Source organism: Geotrypetes seraphini, chromosome 13, assembly GCF_902459505.1.
Source record: "Geotrypetes seraphini chromosome 13, aGeoSer1.1, whole genome shotgun sequence".
NCBI lineage: Eukaryota > Metazoa > Chordata > Amphibia > Gymnophiona > Dermophiidae > Geotrypetes > Geotrypetes seraphini.
In genome coordinates, this window is record NC_047096.1 from 70,713,854 (window position 1) to 70,737,318 (window position 23,465).

Below are 23,465 nucleotides of genomic sequence, written 5' to 3' on the forward strand. Positions count from 1 at the left end.
CTACCACAAATCCCGTGGTGTCCCCCCACCACTCTGTGTCTTGTCCCATACCTTTGGAAATTACATCGTTGTCTTAGTGACCTCCCCCGAGAGTATGCTACCAAAGGGAAACTTTCCAAAGGTTTGTGTGTTTGGACAATGTGCCAGTGTCTCCTTAGCATGCCTACCATAGCTGTCATTGCCTTAGAAAAAGGCAAGACACATGTCAATTGGTTGCTATCTCTCTGAGGGGAATCTTTTGGTTCCTGCAAAAGAAGATCTCTTTGGGCGTATTTTCCCCTTATATATGCTTGTTTAATTCTACACAGGTCGCACTAATCAGAAAATAAAGACACGGCTTACAGAACACAAGTCCCGCATATTGAATAAGGTGGCTCAGGCTCCCTTAGTAGAACATTGGCTTAAGCACAAGCACACTATAAATGATCTGAGATGGCATGTTATTAGTAAGATTATGGGTACAGATGGTGAGGTTGATCATAGACAGTTAAATGAGAGTGAGCAGAGGCACATTTTTAAGGTGGACACTATCGAACCCCGCGGGTTGAACAGCGGGATTGAATGGGGATCTGTGATGTAATGAATGAACAAATTTTGACCAATGAGCTGCAAGGGGGTGGGGACTTTTTGATTCGAGAGGGAGGATTTAAATCGGGTACGAGGATGCTGGCGCCATCTTTTGCTCACATTAAGATTGGAGTCGGATGACGGCGGCGACCTTGGTAAGCTGGATTTCTTATACGATATTACAATTGTACAAACTTGTTTATAGCTTTGTTTCTGTATTTTTTAGGGAGACCCTTGATAAAGCACTGATTTTGTGCGAAACATGTCAGGTCTGACTCCCCAGGTTTGGTTGAGATAAGTATTACTACAAACTAAAAGTTTGAAATGGTAATACATGCAAGAGTTTTAAAAAAAAGTATTTAATAATTTAGAAATTAAAAAATTAAATAAAAAACTAAAAATTATAAAATAAGGGTTGAAATAGACAGCCAATGATGAAGCACCACACTATGCTTCCCGCAGTATGAAATCATTTACAGCGGTGGAGTGGTGGGGCTGAGACGTCTGTTTAATGGTTATAAGACACAATAAATGTAAATAGAATCCAGACCACCTATATATTCGAAATTATATTGATGATTTGAAGGCTGGATTAGAGATTACACTAATACAACTGGCCACTTGGTTACTAGTCACTATATAAATGGCAGATTCCTTCCAAGTAAAAATAAATAAATAACAAAATAAAAGGAAAGAAGAGAGACAAGGTCTCCCAACTGTGAAGAAATGCTCCATGGAAAACAGTGGATGGATAAAAATAGAAATGAGCCCCAAAATATCCTTATATACATATACACAACATCAGACAAGAGAGGTGTTCCTGGTTAATGTCTCAGAAGGTATTCTCATAAAACCTGGATATAAGCAAGAAAGGGGAAAATGAAAACTTATTCAAAACAAAACTTGATAATCAAATTTATTTTAAATTGAAAACCCTAATCTAACATGAAACATGAAAACAAACCAGAAAAAAGTTCCAAAAAAAAAGAATGGAGCTGACTTTCTACAAACACAAGGGTTCAGGATTCTGAAAAACACACCTTAGCCTTGCATAGCAGCCAAAAACATATTCACAGCCTAATTCATATGCGTATTTACCTAAAGAGGACAATCTCAGCTGGAAAAGACTGGATGGTCCAATTCCATCTTTATTTACATCATTACCATTTGCTGTGTTAATGTACTTAGTAAGAAAGCCTCAGATTGTGATGCAATAGAAGCATACAATTAATTCAGAGGAGGAGGAGGACGGCAGCTAAATACAGCCTCTGGTGAAGAAACCTCCAGGGTATTATTGATATTAGGTATTTCCCAAACTGAAATACCCTATATGAGGCTGGATTAGTCTGTTATAACAGTTTTCTTTTCATTTATACAATATTTCTGTAATTATTTTTTAAATAACTCCCCTTCACAAAATCAAACGTTTTGCCAAAAGATGACCATGTTTAATTTTTGTTTCTGATAAAATCTTTCTCCCTCTTAAGGTCTGTAAAACTACAGCATGGATGTGGTCCACCTGAATTAAACCATGCATTTCATAAGGAACTCTTTCAAACCAGGACCTATACACCTGTGTATTCATTTCCTCTTCTTGCTCTCTTAACACTGTAAACAACTTTGATATTGTTATATCAAGATCAATACATATACACAAAGAAAAAGCAATAGCTCAAAAAAACCCAGCATTTTTACAAGATTCTATATTTTTATTTAATCACTGTTTTCAATCGAGGCACTCCCTCTCTGACACTAAATGCTGTCTATGCCCCTGACTAGCCAGTCATCCAATCCAGATATTATACAAGGCAGTACACAGTGGACAATGACATGAGTACAAATTTTTCCCCATGAGTTCTTTTCCTGTCCCTGCCCCGTTCCTGCAAGCTCCGTCCTCATCTGCACAAGCCTCAAACACTTTGAAATCATAAGTGTCCTAGGCGGTCGAGGTGGAAGAGGATATCTTTCTTCTCAGGGGACCCTCGACCACAAGAGGACATCCGCTCAAACTCAGGGGAGGGAAGTTTCGTGGAGACGCCAGGAAGTACTTCTTCACGGAGAGAGTGATCGAGCATTGGAACAAGCTTCCAGTGCAGGTGGTCGAGGCACACAGCATCCCAGACTTCAAGAACAAATGGGATACCCATGTGGGATCCCTACGGGGTCATGCCAAGGGATAGGGTCACTAGGACTTGAATGAGTGGGTCAGTAGAGTGACAGTATAATTACAATTATACTTAAGGGGTCAGAAGACTTAAGAGGGTGGGTAAATGGTGTGGGCAGACTTGATGGGCTATATGGCCCTTATCTGCCGTCATCTTTCTATGTTTCTATATTTCTAGGCTTGTGCGGTTAAGGCAGAGCTTACAGGAATGGGGCAGGGGCAGGACAGGGAAATGGAGTTTCTGCGGGGACAGAGACAAATTTGTCCTTGTGTCATTCTCTAGTACACAGCACAATTAAGTTATATGCTGGGATAGCCTTTATGGTGTCTTGTAGACTTCTTCGGTTCAGCCCACTTGCAGGGTTATTTTAAAGTCATTGGGAAGGAGCGACTAGACACAAGACTATTAGTGAAAATTAAAACCAAGTTTCGTCACTGACTTATGGAGGGTGCCTTAATTTTAGCAAGTCTATGGACAATTTCTTGATCCAGCCTCCTATAAATGGGTTTGCTTTACAGGTCCACCAAAATGTGCTAATTAATCTTTTAAAAGAACACAAGTAAATATCTCCAATGAATATTAATTTTAATTATTCTGAAAACTAGATGCATGATGAGTCTTGAGATCTGAATTTGGGAGAACCTGGGTTTGTAGTTAAAACTACAGCATTGTTAACATAAGAACATAAGAACATAAGAACATAAGAAATGCCATCTCCGGATCAGACCTTCGGTCCATCAAGTCCGGCGATCCGCACACGCGGAGGCCCTGCCAGGTGTACACCTGTTGTAATTTATAGTCCACCATATCCTTACATGCCTCTCTTAAGGAGATATGCATCTAGTTTGTTCTTGAAGCCTAGGACGGTCGATTCCGCAATAATCTCATCTGGGAGGGCATTCCAGGTGTCAACCACTCTCTGAGTGAAGCAGAACTTCCTGACATTAGTCCTGAACCTGTCCCCCCTTAGCTTCATTACATGTCCTCTAGTCCGTGTCAAATTGGACAATGTAAATAATCTTCTCTGCTCTATTTTGTCGATTCCTTTCAGTATTTTGAAGGTCTCGATCATATCCCCACGCAGTCTCCTTTTATCAAGGGAGAATAATCCTAGTGTTATAAGTCTGTCCTGAAGTTACTCCCCCATCATTTTAACATCCAATAGCAGTTCCCTATTTCTGTCATTCCTCATCACACCCTAAATAGTTATATCTTCTAACATTTCCAGCTCAAGTGTTGGGGTTTAAGAAAGCTCACGAGTCGCCAAACTTGTTCCAAGAACCTGTACCTTTTTATTGCATTCACCCATATAGAATATTTATAATCATCTCAGTAATAGCTTTGGACAATAACACAATAGAAATGTTTACATCACTGATTTCATTCAAGACGTAAGTTAATACAATGGTTTGCGGGTATTGCACCAATAGAGAAGAATGGAGAGAATTTTTCCAGATTATAAACAAAGGTGTGGAAAATAGCCTAGGGTCAGGTTACACAGAATTATCACACTAGTCATAAAAAATAGGAAAACAATTAAATGGATAAATTTCACAATTTGTTTTACCCTACTTGACAACATCTCTCCAACCTATAGGGGAAGGCCAGGTGACACGAGAACCCTTGCTGTCCAACAGCTAGTGACCGTCAATTCATGCTGATCTGGTCCCAGCAGAAGTTACTGCAGCAGTTTTCTTCCCTAACACAATCATTACTAGAAAGCATAGTAGCAGGGGTTCTCCGAGGACAGAAGGTAGATATTCTCACATAAGGGCATCATCCAAGTGTACTGTCACTTTAAAACTTTAGCACTGTCCATACAATGTGTGCTCCTTCCCACCTATGTCAGCCACAGGACCTTCAATTCCATCCAAAAGATAAGAAGCCAGCTAGGGGAGGTGGGCGGGTTGTATGAATATCTGCCTGCTGTCCTTGGAGAACACCTGCTATAGGTGAATAACTATGTTTTCTCCAAGGACAAGCAGGCATATGGGACTTCCAAGCTGCTAGACTCATACCTCTAGGAAGAGGATTAAATATAACTGTCATGAGGCTGGTGAAATCACCGAAGAGAAAATACATTTTTGAGAACTGCCTGACCAAACTGACTGTCTCATCTAGAAAGCTGATGTAAGCAGTAATGAGAAGTAAATGCGTGGACTGAGGACTAAGTAGTTGCTTTGCAGATAGCTTGAATGGTAGTAGAGCACAAATGGGCAATAGAAGTTGCCAGAGCTCTTAAGAGCAGTGACATGGCCATGTAGCATCAGCCCAGCCTGAGAATATGCAAAGGCTATGCAGTCTGCTAGCCAGCATGAAATGGTTCTTTTGATAAGTAGAACTCGCAAGTCTACTATGGTCAAAGGAGATAAACAGTTGTGATATAGTCCTGCGTGGTTTGGTTTGAGAGAAGGCTCAGGAAGTATGCCTGGATGTAGAGGCACGAGGTGAATGACATCGAGAAGTCTGATGTTGAGGCATGGAAGATAGTTAGACGTCAATGTGTTGAATCACAAAATTGTGATGAACAATGACATCGAGGATGTGAAGGCTGAAAAGCAGCATCTGGCTGAAGTATGTCATGCTGGGCTGAAACCGAGGCATGCTGCGTTGAGGAAGGCAGAACTTTAGTAGAGAATGATGCGGGGACAAATTTGTCTCCATCCCTGTAGGAACTCAATTTCACTGTCCCGTCCCCATTCCTGTAAACTCTGCCTTAACAAAACAAGCCTCAGACACTTATGATTTTAAAGTGTTTGAGGCTTGTGCAAATGAGGACGGAGCTTGTAGGGATGGGGCAGGGGCAGGAAAAGAACTTGCAGGGATGGGAAAATGAGTCCTGGTGGGGACGGGGAAAAATTTGTCCCTGTGACATTCTCTAGACTGTAGCAACAATGTCAATTCCTGCTGCAATATGACTTTAATTAGGTCCTGCAGGGAAGGTGCCAGTACCAATGTAGTCAAAGGTACAGTCAGCTCAGACTGACATGGAGGTGTTGGGACTTAGATGCAGGATGATGCCTAGTTGGAGAAAGCATCTGTAGCGATGGAGATCGCTCCAACCGTTGATGCTTCTGAGTTGAAGATGGTGAAGAGGTGTAAGTTCTTTTTGAAGGTGAATGTCGACACTTCTTAGATTTTTTTCTGGAGGTCCTCCGAGGTCCGACGTATAGAAGAACAACAATCGGAACCTCTTCTGGAAAGAATCGGCAGTTGAATGGATGCCAGTGTCAACACTGGTGGAGGAGGTGCTTGGGCTGGTAACAGGTAGAGGTAAATCCAAATAGTTTCTCAAATCGGATTTGACAAGCCTTAAGAGCCCTTTTTTGCATACGACTACAGAGGTTACAAGAAATGACCAAGACATTGCACACACTAGTTGCGTGGGTCTGAGCCTGAAGTGGTCCTGTTACATCGAGGAACACTTCTTGAATCCAGGGTGCCAGGGACATCAATGGGAAGACCGCCAACACTAAATCAAAGGACTCAATCATAGGGGAGGTCGAGTGGAATAGTATCTGAAAAGGATACTATTCCACTCCCGATTGTGTTAGAGGCAGAAAACCGTTCAAAGGACCAAAAAAAAGAAAAAACACAGAAATTAAAAGAATATCAAATGTAATAAAATTAAAATTTATGAAAAAAAAAAAACCACCTGTGCAGGAAGGCACCTAAAGTGAAAAAATTTACCGTACACAGGAATGTTCAAAAAATAGCTTTCTTGCTCCATAGAAAAAGAACTGAAGGTCCAGTGAGAAAATATCAGGCAGGAAGGCTAAACTTTTAAAGTGACAGTACACTTTGGTATATGTCCATGCTGGCTTCCGTGGACATTGCCCATATGTGAGAATATACTGCTTGCTTGTCCTCAGAGAATATTATTTCTGGTGAAACTCTAAGTTGTGTCTCAATGTGCAACACTAAAGCCGAGTCATAGCATATGCGTGCACGCAAAGTCTGGGTGACTCTCTGCAATGAACCAACTGAGAAGCAGAGTATTCCAAACCTGTGTGTTAGATGCCAACCTGGACCACTACACAAGGCCAGGACATTTTAGATAGTAGATCCTCCCTATAGGATGGGGAAGGAGAAAATGGTTGCATGCACGACACACCTCATTACAACATGAGCTGGAAAAGGTTGAGAGGAAGGAAAGACACATCTTGGTACACAGCAGCTAGGGACATGCCAGAAAGCTGTTTCAGCTAGGAATTTATTTTGGGCATTTCAGCAGAATGAAAAAAAATTGGCTCCACCTTGTGCCTAATGGGCAATTAACTGTGCCAGGTTTTAAAACTACAGTAAGCTGTGAGCTTTATTAAAATATCTATCAGCAGCAAAAAAGTGGATTGCTACGGTGAAACCCTGCAAAACAATCAAAACAGTCAGGCAGAACAGTTTCCTTGAATTTTCCAGTTATTCTCTAGTTTACTCAGTCCTATGGCCAAGAATAAATCCCGCTTTCAAATATGCATCACATACAGCAGTCAGCTATTATAAATTTACAATATGAGACCTAAAAGGTTTCAAGTCTCCAAAGTGGCTTCTTCTTTTGTATTATTTGTTGTTGCCTAGGGCAGCTGAGCATGCACATTAATGGAGGCAGTCCTCATACTCGAGGCCAGACTGCAACCAGTGACTGGTAGAGTTGGGATTTCAGCATCCAAGTCCCAGCTGTGTGTCATCCTGAGCAGGCAGCAACCCTGTTTCCTCAAACAGATCACCTAACGGATACAAACAGTAGTATTCCTTCCCCTTTCTGCAAAGAGGGATCTGCAGTTTTCAAATTAGTTAAAGTGACAATTCAAATAGCTGGACTACTAAATATTATCCAGAATAGGAAAACTGTTTTATCTTCTGTGCTGGCTGAACCTGACCCTCTTAACTAAGCAGGATGTGACCTGTCAGCTTAGTTTGGGAAACCATTCTCCCAGGTAGACATAGTCCAATAAAGCCAAAGACCACACACTTAGGTTCTCACTCCATTTCTTGATTTTGGGCAAAAGTTCTGCAGAGAAAGATCCTGAATGCTTTGAAAACTGAAGTCAGGAACAGATCGCATTACAGTATATCCCGAACTGAACTGAACAAAGGGAAGGAATGATGGCTTTGGTGAGTCAGGCTGCTCAGTGGCAAGGTACTAATGGAACCAGTAGAAGCTTAACACTCCTGCGACTGTCTTTTCTCAAGTTTGGAGTGCTTCAATTGTGCTGCAGGTGTCCCTATAAAATGATTACAAAAAAATACTTCCAATGTAGCAAAGAAAACTGAAAATTGGAAAGCTAGTATATTGAATATGTTGAAGACACAAAGCACTTTTGGAACATGCTTCACACCTTCCTGGTCTCTCTCCCATGCACTGAACCAAAGTTGGATGACAATTCAGGGCACACGTTTGCCTAGACAAAAATGCACACACAGGGAGACTGTCTGCCACAGAACACCAGAATATTTAAGACACATAGAACTGGGGAAAAGGGAAAGGATAACTGCAGAAGACATGCAGAAGTTTTGAGTGCTTGCTGAAAAAAAGATTAGCAGGGTTTCGTGCTTTTTTTTTTTTTTTTTGCTCAGTGCAGCCAGATCCCACCGTTTTGGACCTTCATCTTGGTAATGTCCCATCTGACAGCCATCTGTCTTAGGAAGCCGGTTCATTTCAATCATACTCATGTCTATCTCTGGTAATGCAGCAGCCAAAAAACAAAATAAAAGGAAAAAGGACACAGAATTCATAAGTAAAAGGTGAATCCCCCTTCTAATAAAATCATTTAAGCTTTCATATTTTTTGTCCCAGTAGGTTTTAGCGCTTCTTAGAGGGTTCATTATTCTATAGCTCTGCAATCTAATGGTCTACTTAAGTATGTAAAAAACAAAAGGAATTGACCCCAAAATATCCGCAAAGAAGAAAATCCAGAGAAAACCAAAAAAAACTCTGTGGAGTGACGATGTTCCTAAATGGACTTTATTTGAAAGTATCAAAGTTCCAAAGGTACACTAAAATCATCCACATAAAATAATTCCATCCACATAAAAGTAAATCATCCACATAAGAGCCTTAAAGGACCTAGTCCGCTAGGGATACAGGACCCAACACGGTCCGCGTTTCGACAAAAAGTCTTCTTCAGGGGTCCCTGGGGGTCCTATAAAGGTGAGTACGTGGGAAACAATTGTGTGGTGAACCGGAAGTGATTTACTTTTATGTGGATGGAATTATTTTATGTGGATGATTTTAGTGTACCTTTGGAACTTTGATACTTTCAAATAAAGTCCATTTAGGAACATCATCACTCCACAGAGTTTTTTTGGTTTTCTCTGCTTAAGTATGTAACAAGTCCTCATGAAGCAGAGTGGTAGGGCCAGCTTCTATTGTACTACTGAGCTACCTCAAATTCAACTCTGTAGAGACCTATTTTCTAGAGGAAGTTGCCTACACTTTTGGCACTTTTTTGGGGTGTGACAGTCTTCTGCCTCTCTCATACTATCAGCCATTTCTACTAGTGATTGGGGAGAGGGTTCTCAAGGTCACATTTGTGACTACTTTTTCCATTCCTTTTAAGCCCAATCTCTTCTAGATCAATAGAAAAACACCTCAGCTGCCTCTGAAACCCAGCACAAACAAGTGCTCTTAAATCTACCAGCATGTGTTATTATTGCATGACAGATGGAACTTGCACTAGGTACTGAATACTGTTTGCACAGAATCCCCAACCCCCTCTTGGCCCAAAAGCAGAAGTCCAAGTTAAGGAATCTAAGCTGGTCTTTTGCACAGAATTGTACTCTCAGCTACTAGACCACCAAGCTCACTCTTTTAGGGATTTTGGATTAATATTCTAAATATTTCTACTTACGCTCCCTCATCTCTCAGGAGTGCTAGGAACTTGCTTACACGATACTCTTGGTCCATCTAGAAAATGGCAGGAAAAATTTTTTTACATTTTCACACAAGAAATACCAAATAATCCACAATAATTAGGCTAGGCTTTAAAATTAGAATCTGAACAGATATGTTCAAACCTGAAAACACAAAAATGGCAAAAAGTTCATGTAATTTTTCAAATATAAAGAAGGCAAAAAAATGTCCATGCAATTTTTCATTATTGCACACGCACTAGAAAGCTGTACAGGTTAATTTAAATAAATTGGTCTTCAGAATAGTATAAACCCAAAACAAAGGAGAGTAAATAATATCCCAAATAAAAACTACTCTTGAGATGAGGACAAGGTAATAAATATTTATTCTGATCTAGTTTTATATTCCTTCAAAGCCTTATCAGTTCAAGGTGAATTACGGTACAAGTTAGATCCATTTATCTAGGATCAATAATTATAGTAATAAAATGTATAAAAATTATCATGCATTATTAGACAAGCCAACTTTAAAAAACAAAAAAGATTAACCTCTTCCAGAATTCTAAATTTGCTAAATCTTAAAGAAGTAGATAATGAGCTCCAAAATGCCACCATCTGATATAATAAAGAGGTGGAAAACTATCTTATTGATTTCAATTTATGAACCATTGGAAAGTGCAGAAAAAGTATGACAGGTATTTTTAGAACCATGAAGTAAAGTAATAAGTCTAGATTGATAAGATGAAGCACCCACCATTAATATTTTAAAACATGGGGTTATTCCAACTTTGAACTGAATTCGTGCTTCCGCTGGAAGCTTTCAGTCACATGTTTTTCCAGGCCAAACATTAAACGGACAGTTGTGCTCTGAACTAACTGCAGTTGATAAAAAAGGGATTTAGAATATCCAAGCTAAACAATAATCCAATCTCGATAGTATCAGAGATTGTACAAAAGGCCTAAAAGCAGGAGAATTAAAGTATTTCTGCAGTGCTTTAACCCCCGCGATAGCGATTATTAGTGCAGGGAGCCGCACTGAATGCTTTGCGCTGCTCCTGATGCTAATAGGAACTCTATGAGCATCGGGAGCAGAATGCTCCATTCAGGGCAGCTTCCTGCGCTAATAACTGCTTTCGCGGTTTAGGAAAATGGAGGTAAGTTTCTTAAAAGGGTCTAAACGTATTTATCCATAGTTAGCTATCAAATTTCACTCCCAAAATTTTAGAGTATATCCAAATTAAATTGGTCAGATCCAACCGCAATGGTCTGATGAAACCTAGGATCATTTAAAGATCCAATCCACAAAAACTTTTTTTTCCCTATGTAACTTTAGCTTCCAGAGGGATTTTCTCCCTATGTAAATTTAAGCATTAACCCTTTCAGGACCATAAGGATCGTAGGCCAATTTTTGTGGTTTTGATGACATTTTTATGGTAAAAAGGGCTTGCAGATGCCAAAAAATTGATTTTTTTTGTGAAATATCATTATTTTTTTTTAAAAAAAATCAAACTTCTGGCTTATGGACAGTGTGGCAAGTGAATCTTCTCGTCAATCTGGCAACGACGCTAATGAATGATTGTCGGAACCAATTTGTTTACATAAAGGCAGTATCATATGGAATCCGTACATATCAAATTTAGAACTGTAGACTATCCCAATCAAAATTTATAGGATTTTAAAGTTATGGGACAAATATGTCCCTTGGTCCTGAAAGGGTTAACCCAACCCAGGTCCAAAGTAACTAGATAGACCCCAAGTAGTAAAACAGATTTTATGCTGCTTATCCTAGGAATAAGCAGTGGATTTCTCTAAGCCATCTCAATAATGGCCTATGGACCTCTTTTAGGAAATTATCCAAGCCTTTTTTAAACCCGCCAAGCTGATTTCACCACATTCTCCAGAAATTAATTCCAGAGTTTAATTACATGTTATGTGAAGAAATTTTCTTCAGTTTGTTTTCAATCTACTACTTAGTAGCTTCATTGCATGGCCCTAGTCCTAGTATTTTGGGAAATAGTGAACCAGCATTTCATATTTACTCCACGCAGTATTTTATAGACCACTGCTATTTCAACCCTGAGCCATCTCTTCAACTTCTCATTCTGCCTGTATCTCCCTTCATACCCTATTGGACGAGATAGCCCTCCTTTCCACTACTCCAGCTCCCACTACCAAACGCTTGGTTCAGATCTGAACTGCAGTTATTCAGGCGCCATCTATGTGCTGCACAGCATACATGAAGATATCATTGGACATTCTCATCCTGTTTGCTCTACAAAGTACAAAACGTTGATCCAGTTAGCCAACCACATTCTCAAAGCATGAAATACCTCTACTTTGTACTCTATCCTTAAATATCTCACCACCATCATTCACCCTGCAGATACTAAAATTTTAGTTTCAGTGCAAGACCTAACAACATCGTTTCTCACAAAATTTCTTCATTTTATGCTACCACACACATCTAGTACTTACTCAATAGAAACAATATCTACTTCTATGACAAACACAATAGCCACATTTAACCTCACATCTCTCTCAAAGTTAGCCAGTTGCAGGGCCGGATTTTCCTATAGGCTAACTAGGCTTCAGCCTAGGGCCTCAAGATCAAGAGGGGCCTACCTTCAAATTGTTAGCAAAATTAAAATTACACTATTCTAAAAACAGTGAACACTAAAACACTGAACTGAAAATAAGGAGAAATTCTACACATATAACTAATAAACAAACATAAAAATGTATTGGTTAAGATCAACGCGTTTGGCTCATTGGGTCTGTTCCTTTGTATATACTAGATTGCACCAAAGTATAGTTCATACGTTCACTGATTGCTATGGCAAATATTGACGTGCCTTATGCTACTAAGCTCTGGTTTGTTCTTGCATAAATAAAGTGCAGATTGGTGTAGATTGGAACAGACAAACAAACAGACCTATTGATATCCCGACGTTCGGTTATATTCGTGTTACTTCGATAATATGAAACACGTGTTAATTTTATTTTATTGCGTACACGATCATTTGATTCTCGCCTTTTGAGTTCAGTAGGTTCAATACTTTAGTGAAATGTTTATAGACTATTGAAAAATTTTTTTGTGACAATATCTTCATTTCGCGGAATTCTAAGTAAGTTCTTAACATATGTTTTAATTTGCATATTTTAAAATGTATATTACGTGCTTTATTTTATATTTTCATGATTATATCATAAATAATAAAATCCCAGAACACGCATGCGCTGTTGAAATATCGTGAGTCCTGGTGGCGTGAGGTGTGCTTCTGTGTCACTCCTCACGGCGCCTGCGCCAGCGACTCATCAAAATTCAGCCGGGGGTGGGGAATCTGAATTGCACACGTGCTCCAGCTCCGGATCGGATCCTGCTGCTCCTCTCTCCCCCCCCCCCCACCCCCACCCCTTTCCTAGCTCCGGAGGGGAATCGGTCTCAGCCCCGGGTGATGTATTTTATAATCTCTCATGTAATTTACAAACTTAAAAATAGGAGGTGAAAGGACCTCATAAGTGGAATAGCCTAGGGCCTCTTTTCATCTAAATCTGGCCCTGGCCAGTTGTCTCAAACATGAGGTCCTCATCTGCTCCCCATGACCCTATCCCTGCTCCTATTCTCAAATGCTTTTTCACGTTATTTGGCCTATACATCAATTCCATGATCACAACTAGCTTAATTCAAAGACTAGTCTGTCTAGCTGTAACTCCACAATAATTTGAAGCTAAAATACTATAAACTTATTGCTCTAATCCAGTGGTTCCCAACCCTGTCCTAGAGGACCACCAGGCCAATCGGGTTTTCAGGATTGCCCTAATGAATATGCATGGAGCAGATCTGCCTATCTGTCACTTCCATTATATGCAAATCTCTCTCATGCACATTCATTAGGACTAGCCTGAAAACTCGATTGGCCTGGCGGTCCTCCAGGACAGGGTTGGGAACCACTGCTCTAATCATCATCCAATTGCTAATATTTCATTCCAAAATCGCAGAACAGATCATCTTCTCCTGCCTCTCAGATTTCATGGAGAAAACAAACACTCTTTACCCAAATCTGACAGGGTTTAGACCAGGGATGGGCAACTCCGGTCTTCGAGGGCCGGAATCCAGTTGGGTTTTCAGGATTCCCCCAATGAATATGCATGAGATCTATTTGCATGCACTGCTTTCAATGCATATTCATTGGGGAAATCCACAGTCAGTGGCTCCTACGCATGTCCCGCGCCTCATCTGAAAGCCTTCCCTCTGACATTGCAACGTCAGAGAAAAGGCTTCCGGTTCAGGCGCAGGACATGCGTAAGAGCCACTGACCGTGGCTTTGTGCACTGAAACAGTGAGGAAGAGAGAGCTGGTTCGAAGATAACGCCACATCGATCGCACCGTGGACCGGCGGTTGAAAAACATTGTTTTGGGCCTGATGCACATGCTGGCCCTGTGGACAGGCACAGGTCCATGGACCGGTGGTTGAAGAACACTGGGTTAAAGTATGTGTGGTGGCAGTGGCAGTTTGGGAAGGACCATCCTACATAACTGTGGGCCCACCCAAAATAACAGATCTGGCTATGCTACTGAGTTATACTATTTGCATACTCACTTATCTCTAGTATGTACTACAGGGAAGGACTAATTATGTCTTTAGAGCTTTAAAGATTTGCTGATTACATTGGCATATTGCAAGCAAGATCACTTGACCTAATGGTAAAGTCTGTTTTACTGAAAGTCCTCCCTTTCACTTAAAATATTTAGGGCTCCTTTTACTAAGCTGCGCTAGCATTTTTTAGCACGCACTGCAGATTATCACACGCTCACCCTGCACTATGCGTAAAAACTAATGCCAGTCAATGGAGGTGTCAGCGTCTAGCACACGCGCTAAAACCGCTAGCACAAGTAAAAGGAGCCCTTAATCTCTTGACCTCATCTCAGGGAATAGTTTTTACTTGGGTTATATAAATTGCTGTCATTCTGAAAGCAACAAATAAAAGGCAACACCCTTTTCATCAGACTAAATTAATACATTTTTGATTAGCTTTCAGAAGCTCCATCATTCTATTTGGATCTGAGGAAGGGATTGCAACTTCCAATAGCTAGTCAAGAACTGTATTACGCTAATCCAATTAAAAGGTATCGCCTTAAGTTTTTAAAAAAAAATAAATTAATCTTTATTTGTGCAAATTCAAAGGACTAACACTGCAACCATGCGACTTCCTTTTCATTAGTGCAGGATATTTTACACATTTTTTTTGTAATATCTAAAAATTGAACAGATGCCAAAACCTGGTTCATGTCAAGTTCTATTCATTCTGTTTTCTTTTCTTTCAATTTATTTTTGATTCGCCTTTAATATTATTACTACAAACATTTTAGGTTGCTGGGCTTGAGATTAAAACAATTGATCATGTGATTTCCCTTTCTGGGTGACACCATTTTGTCTAGATTTCAGGAACAGAGCAAACCTGCCTAATACGAAAGCAGCAAACAGCACTTCCCAGGGCCACACGGAGATCAGCGTTGCACGGAGACAGCTCGCGGCTCCCAGGAAGTATCCCCTGATGAAGGCGTCTGCTGATCCTTGTTGGGACATTTTAATAATAAAGGTCTCATTTTGGTTGATTAAGACATCTCCCTTGCCTTTATTTTCCTTTGTTTACTGCCTATATTTCAGGACCGTACTATCCTTTTTACACCTATGTGACATGTTTCTCTGTTTTTCTGCCTAATTATACAAGCAACACAGCCCTGCACAGCAAGTCTGATCATTCTGTATTCTCTGGGGCTGTGTCAGAAGGCTGGATTCAGCCCAGACTGATGTAGGCTAATGCCCCTTCAAAGCATACTTCTGATAGAGAGGAACAAAAGCTAGAACTAGTTTTTGCACAGATAAATATTTAAAATTTATATCCCATTCTATCCCAATCCTAGATGTGTAACAATAAAAACATACATAAAATTCAAATAAAACAAATCAATAGACAAAACAAACATACAATAAAAATATCTCCATAAAAAAAAAAAAACATTCCTCTGGTCAAATTAATCCTTGTCTCATATATTTATATAGTCATCCAAATAAGGTTCATCATCCTACACAACAAGTGAGTTACAGAAAATAATAAAATAAATAATAGAAATGGGATTGATTGGGTGTTTTCTAGTTTGATAGTTACTCTCTAGAAAACTAGCACACTCCTTAAGAGATGTTATGATAAAAGATTGGTATACCTGGGTCCTTTCATTTTACACCTTCCTGTTTCCCTAACAGAAGGCTATGCAACATCCTAATGAACTGATGCCAAAGACAGATCAGAGGTTAAACTTCTTTATCTCCCGCTGGCTATTTCATCCTAGACACTAATTACCTGTTAAATTATAAGTTTGTCAGGATTCCTTTTACAATGCTCACACACATCTGGATTTAAAGAAAAAAAGACGAAGCTAAAAGTGAAAATGCACTTAGAAGAGCAGCATATGCATTTGCTGCAAGTGACAAGCTATGGGTAACCTTATTTTCGGCTGCTATTTCTATTTTTAAGAAGAAAACAATCATTTATGTGCTTTACCATATCATTTCATCCTTTCGGAGGAATCAAAGTCTGATATAGACTTCCCAACAGTAACACACACACACATTTAACTGGGATTTGAGTATGAAAAGGTAAGAAGAAAACAAGCTATATATATTTTCATGCTTTGTTTGACAATTGATTCCTATCTTAAACTCCCCAAGGTGAGAGGGGAAACATACAATCCCCCCCCACCTTCTACCTCCTACCCCATAAAATTGGCTAGGCCTCTGCAGTCACTCAGCTTTGGCAGGTCCATGCCCATAAAACAGATGTAATACGTGTGTGTAATGGCTGAATAACTTGCCTGTAGCTATGGAATTAAAAAATTGAGAGAGTGTTAGAGAGAAGTAATCCAGATAAATGCCTTTATTCCCTCAGGTGACATCTAGTTGGAGCAAAGCCTCAATATTGTGCAAGTTTTAACAGAATTATGAATGGTGTTAAAGGGTGGCAAACCTGAAGTCATAATGCCACTCTACAGAACCATGGTGAGACCTCACCTGGAATACTGTGTACAATTCTGGAGGCCACATTACCGTAAAGATGTGCTTCGGGCTGAGTCGGTCCAGCGGATGGCCACTAGGATGGTCTCCGGACTCAAGGGTCTCTCATACGAAGAAAGACTGGGCAAGTTGCAGCTCTACACTCTAGAGGAGCGTAGGGAAAGGGGTGACATGATTGAGACGTTTAAGTACATCATAGGTCGTGTCGAAGTGGAAAACGACTTATTCTTTCCCAAGGGACCCTCGGTCACAAGGGGGCACCCGCTCAAACTCAGAGGAGGGAAATTTAATGGCGACACCAGGAAGTATTTTTTCACAGAAAGGGTGGTAGATCATTGGAACAGACTTCCAGTGCAGGTGGTCGAGGCCACCAACGTGCTCGACTTTAAGAATAAATGGGACATCCACGTGGGATCCCTACGAGAGTTAAGAAACTAAGTCATCAGCATTCAGACCTAATGGGGTGGGTAAGTGGGGTGGGCAGACTTGATGGGCTGTGGCCCTTTTCTGCCGTCATCTTTCTATGTTTCTATGTTCACTCTTCCAGTTGCTGAGCCTGCAGTGCAGCCCAAGTTCAGGTGACACAAAAGTAGGCTGCACAGTACCGACCCCTCTGACAACCCTTTATGGTGACCAAGTTAGCATTTTTTTGAATTTTGTGATGCAACAGATGAGAGTAATCTGACAGACTGCTTATCTTTCAGAGGTTGAAATTTAAACTTGCTTCCTCCTTGAGTCCTCCCAGACCAGTCCAGATGAGTGGATTATTTACCCCTACCAGCAGATAGAGATAGAGGGGGGGAAAAGCCTCAGAACTAACTTCATGCTCCTTATAGCTGGGGCTGATGCTGCTTTCAGCTTCTCAGTATCCTATGTCAAAGACAAGACAACCAAAGATATTTCTATATTTCAGGTCTCCAATTCACCATCAAAGCCAGACCTGATGCAATCAAAAAGCTTCACTTCAGGGTCACTATTCCAGGAATGAAATACATCATATGCCAAGGGTACAACTAGACCAACGGCCTTCAGAATAGACAACATATTCACTGTTAGTTTTCTCAATTTGTCAGTCTAAGAACCTTGCTTACCATGGCTCCTACAGGTAGATTTTAGCTCAAGAAAAGAAATTGAATAGTTAAGTTTAAATTCCCCTTCTCTTATCCATGCAAAGACCAGTCCAGAATAATGGGACATACCCAAGCTCTACCTAGATTGAGTGGGAGGAAGCCACAATAGTTCTCAGGATTTCTACATCTAAAGTGTAGACTCTTCAAGATCAAGCTTATGTTCTTATGTACACAGTAAAAAACTAAAATTAAGAAAATAATTCTATCTTAAAATATCTTAATCTACCTCCAAAAAGGTAGAAGAGAGAACATTGGCAATGCTCTCTAGAAAAGAGTCAAAAGGACAACTGCTGTTTGGACTGAAAATGAGGTTGAGACTTTTGTTGTTTTGTACAGGAATGTTGACTAGCAGGCTTAGAGGATGATGAAGATGGCTGACTTTAACAGTCTTTTGTTCATGATATGGGCCTAAAGATGTAAAGTGCCTGTGCACTTGGTGGTGTTCATACCGGGTTCCGTGGATGACATCACCTATATGGAGCAGAGCATCTTGTAGAAAATGAAAACAGCTGAAGAGTTTGAGACTAGAGAATGACACGGGGACAATTTTTTCCCGTCCCTGCGGGAACTCATTTTCCCATCCTGGCATCTTTTCCTGTGCCTGCCCCAATTCTGCAAGCTTGTCATCTGCACAAACCTCAAACACTTTAAAATCCTAAGAGTTCGAGGCTTGTGTGGTTAAGGCAGAACTAACAGGAATGAGGTATGGAGAGTTACAAAACTTGTGGGGACAGGACGGGGAAATTGAGTTCCTGGGGGGACAGGGAAAAATTTGTCCCTGTGTCATTCTCTATTTGAGACTTAGACAAAGTTGACATGGTGTCTGTGTGTTTTTTAATTTTATCAGCCACTTCTTCAGTCATGTCTCCAAACAGATCACCCTTGCAAGGAAATTCTGAAAGGCGCTTCTGGACTGTTTGCACAATTCACTCATTTCTGATTATTTATTGTATATTCATTTATTTATTGGTTTAGTCTTTCAAGGGTTATGTGTTTGTTATGTCCTCATTCATCCTTTCTCCTGAGGGCTAAGTCTGCAATTGTTCTCTTATAATTATAATCATTTGGTTTATGGGGGGTGACTATGGACTACATGATGTATGAGGCATTTCTCATCTAAGACACATGTCTGGTGCCAGTCACCTTTGAGATTTTGCCTGAGCCAGAGGTTCCCAGATTATCTACGGTGGGCTCATACTGATGTCCTTGTCACTACCCCAATATACATATATACATACATATATATATACTTCCAGAGAACAATTATTTTGTCAGACTTTCGCTCAGGTTTAAGGAGGTTTAGCCAATTCTTTCAGCAGTATCAAAAAAGTATAACAATATGATATGACAAAACATGAGAGTGAGGATTGGGTATAGAACTACAAAATCTTGACAGGACAAGGGAGGGGGAAATCACACAAAGAGGGGTTATTTGTGTCTGCAGTGCCTAAGAATAAGTGTTCTTAAATAGGAATATTTTTAAGCTACTAAAACAATCAAAAAAACCTACTAAGATCTTTATAAAAGTGAAACCAAGATGATCCAATGTGCAAAACACCCTCCAGGGATTCAAGACAAAGTTAGACAAGTTCCTGCTGAACAAGAACGGGCGCTGGTAGGGCTAGTCTTGGTTAGAGTGCTGGTCTTTGACCAGAGGGCTGACGCATGAGTGGACTGCTGGGCATGATGGACCCAGCAGCGGCAATTCTTTTGTTCTTATGCATACACAACATTTTATACACTTAAAAATCCAGGTTTGGGGGGGGGATAAGGAAGACATCTGTTGGATTCCAAGGAAAAAAGTTGGATTCCAAGGAAAAAAGTAAACTGAGATGGCTCTATGCAGAAAATTGAATGGCATACCACTCTAGAAAGCTCTTAGACCTTAGTTAACAGAAGACAGCTTGCTTATCATTTTATATTGAGGAACCATCCCACCTTGTGTTGTGTGAGGCATGAGCTTTTACCTGTAGAGACATCTCAATGAGCATCAACAGCTTCTTGATGCCTATCCAGACTTTCTTCGCTTTGACGTGTTGAGCAATGATTGAGCGTTCCTTATCTTTGAAGTTACCCAGAAGCTGGAAGAAGAGCAAAGGACAACACTGTTTGCTTATGCCAGCCCAAAAGAAAGCATACAAGCAGTTAAGTAGGATATTTATCTACCTTGATTTTACCTCCCCTCAGTCTTTTTGATGGATTACCCTATGTTTATTAAATATAAGCACTCTCTCAAAAATATCTCCATTAAATGCAATAAGAGTAAGTGCTCTGTGGATCAATGCACATATTTTACCCTTACATGGGGTTGTCAATTTTTAAACTGTCCATTTCCATAGATAAAACACTGTATCACCCATGGGAGTTTCTTTGAAAATTGCTCCTCTTATGACAACTCCTGATGACTCAAAGGACAAAAAGAAGTCAAATATCTACATTGTGCCAGATGACACAACCAGATGCTTTGCACTACACTATTTGTTATACTCCTTTGTCCTTGGAAGATATCCAAAATACATAACACAAAAGTCATCAGAAATAAGTTCCACACTGCTAAGTAACCCTATTGAGCTTACCTCTAAGGCTTCCATAAGCTGCTCCCCTGAGGTGATGTTGGGCACATGAATGGTGGTGCTAAAAGCATCTAGCATTTCCATCTCATGTAGAACATCTTTGCGGCTAGTAGTCCCAATAATCAAAAGTTTACGTCCCTGAAGAAAAAGAATCAATGAACAGGGGTGCCTTCACGAGCATGTATATTACATTGTCAGTAATGTAAAGATATGGAAATCTTAAGTAAAAGTTATCTTCTTTTGATAAATTTCTGGGCTTCCAAAGCAAAACAGATTTCCATCTAATCCAGGGGTGTCCAATGTCGGTCCTCGAGGGCCGCAATCCAGTCGGGTTTTCAGGATTTCCCCAATGAATATGCATGAGATCTATGTGCATCCACTGCTTTCAATGCATATTCATTAGGGAAATCCTGAAAACCCGACTGGACTGCGGCCCTCGAGGACCGACATTGGACACCCCTGATCTAATCTGCATGATCTGAGCCACATCTAGGAAGATGTGTGTCTTCTGCCCATAAAAGACAGTATCCTTTTGAATAATAAATGTTTTAAATCATTGTTTTATCCCTTTCTTTGGAGAATGTGTAATCCCTAGTGTTAATATCAACTGAGGAAGATTTTTTTAAAAATTGTTAGATTCATAGAAATAAAGAATCAAGCCTTGTCTGCCTCATTCTACCAGCATATCCAACTAGGTACATAATAAAAAAAAATAGCAAATTAGGTTTAGAGAATTTTAGCACCTCTTTATAATACTTAACTAACAAAATCTTAGCAGACTGCAACATTGTCTGAGGAAAATTCAAAAATGAGGTTCTGTGCTCTCTAGCTTTTCCACTTTAAAATGAGTGGACAGGTTGTTCCTCGATTGCAGTGGACCCTACAGATGTAGTGTCGAGATCTGAGGTTCAAGAAGTTGAAACGTCTTGTCAAATTGTAGAATGTTTTATCCATCTCTTCTAACTTCGTTAAAGTCTTTTGGGAAAACTAGAATAGCTGAGCCAAGGTACCCTTAATCATCTTGCAAACCTGGTGATGCTCCAACCTAGTCCACCACAAATTTCAATACCACTACAGTCCCTCCTCCAAATGACGGATTCCTTTGACTAGACACCTCAGCTTCCACCTGGGCTCTCTTTTCCAAGATGTGATCGAAATGAAACCAAAAGAGGTTTTAGGAGCTGAAGGAGGATTATTTTGGCTGAATTAAGAACCACTATCAGATAAACTCAAATTAGGAAGAGGAACAGAAGTAGCCCCCACCACAGCATGATTATCCATTGGACCCTTAATTGTGATGTAAAAGGTTGTCATTCCTTTAGTATTAGCTTTCTTCTTACTCACAGTAAAACAAAATACTATATAACACTCAGTTAATCAGGTCTTCTGGATCAATCACCATGAAAGAAGCTCTTCTAATACACTACAGTGCTCCTACAATGCTCTAAGGGGCTTGCAAGGGGCCTAGTATATCCCCTCTGTGTACATTCCTGTGGTCACAAACTGCAGGGCAGGCCCCAAAGATGCAGGTGATAACATCATTGTAGGGCGACCCACTCCAAACATGAACTGCAGTTTCAAAGTTGACAACCATGATGCACATTTGCCCTCCACGCCAACACCATCAGGTACCATGCTCCTCCCTTTCAAACATATTTTTAACATTTTTATAACAGAAATAAAAAAATGTCAAATCCACAATAAATAGCAAATTAACTCTCAATTAATTATAATTTTCTTCCATTATCAGATTTTTAAAAATCAGAACACTGCAAAGCGTAAAGAGGGCAGGACCTACTGCAAGTCTAGACTCCAACCTACGGGAGGTAAATACATCCAGCAGATAAGATAATATAATAAAACAGACTGCTGTTTATATGTGAATTATCAGTCAGCTTTTCCAAAAAAGAGGCATCATACTAAAGAGTTAAAAAATTAAATTGTGAAACTGTATATTGCCAGAATTAGGAACAGTGACTTTGTAATAACACTGACCAATAATATTGCCAGTCTTATTTAATCAAACTTCCATTATATCCTTTCTATGCATGAAGAAGCAGTTTTATACCAACTTAATCCATGGCCTCTCTGGTGAATATGCAGACCTCAATCATCATCTTTACAAATTTTCTTTTGGACATAGTGGACCATCCAACTACTAAAAAGGGAACAACAATCAACTTGCTTTAAAAGGGGCCACTGAAAAGTTCTCAACCTCAGTTTTCCACTTTTTTCATTCCATATTTTTCTGACAGAACGAAAAAAGTAGAAAATCACTGGACTGAGTGTATAGCCCTCAATGGAGACTGTCCCAACATATTTGGTTGGTCTGAGAACATAAAAATAGCCTTACTGGGTCAGACCAATGGTCTTTCAAGCCAAGAAACCCATTCTCATGCAGGGCAAGAAGTGGTTTCTCCCACGTCTTTCTCAATAACAACGGACTTTTCCTCCAGGAACTTGTCTAAACTTTTCTTAAAACCAGCTACGCTATCTGCTCTTACCACAACCTCTAGTAATACATTCCAGAGTTTAACTATTCTCTGAGTGAAAAAAAATTTCCTCCTATTGGTTTTAAAAATATTTCCCTGTAACTTCATCAAATGTCTTTGTAATTTTTGACAGAGTAAAAAATCGATCCACTTGTACTCATTCTACTCCACTCTGGATTTTGTAGACTTCAAACATATCTCCCCTCAGCCGTTTCTTTTCCAAGCTGAAGAGCTCTAACCTTTTTAGTCTTTCCTCATATGAGAGGAGTTCCATCCCCTTTACCATCTTGGTCACTCTTCTTTGAACATTTTCTAGTGCCACTGTATCTTTCTTGAGATAAGGAAATCAGAATTGAATGCAATACTCCAGATGAGGTCGCACCATGGTGCGATACAGGGGCATTATAACATTCTTAGTCTTGTTAACCATCCCTTTTTTAAAAATTTCTTTATTCATTTTTAAACTTACATCAAGTGTACAGTAAATATCAACCAAATATAATACATCACTTGAAAAATCTTCAATATCATACACCAAGAAGATTTAACCCCCACCCCACCATCCCTTTTTTAATAATTCCTAGCATCCTGTTTGCTTTTTTGGCCACTGCCACAC

General features: G+C 39.9%; 1 protein-coding gene across 2 annotated transcripts in view; it reads right to left on the reverse strand.

Annotated features, from left to right (window-relative positions):
• Positions 1 to 23,465, reverse strand: part of NSF (N-ethylmaleimide sensitive factor, vesicle fusing ATPase) — a 135,027-nt gene that overhangs the window by 4,212 nt on the left and 107,350 nt on the right. Inside the window, exons 18-21 of one of the 2 annotated variants that reach the window (XM_033918142.1) lie at positions 20,361 to 20,495; positions 19,752 to 19,865; positions 9,581 to 9,636; positions 4,001 to 8,410 (exon numbers count right to left, since the gene is read on the reverse strand). In XM_033918142.1, the coding sequence (XP_033774033.1) occupies positions 8,389 to 8,410; positions 9,581 to 9,636; positions 19,752 to 19,865; positions 20,361 to 20,495 (327 nt within the window). In that variant the 3' untranslated portion in view covers positions 4,001 to 8,388. Of the gene's footprint in view, positions 1 to 4,000; positions 8,411 to 9,580; positions 9,637 to 19,751; positions 19,866 to 20,360; positions 20,496 to 23,465 lie in introns of those variants that run through there. The other variant, XM_033918143.1, reaches the window with a different exon arrangement.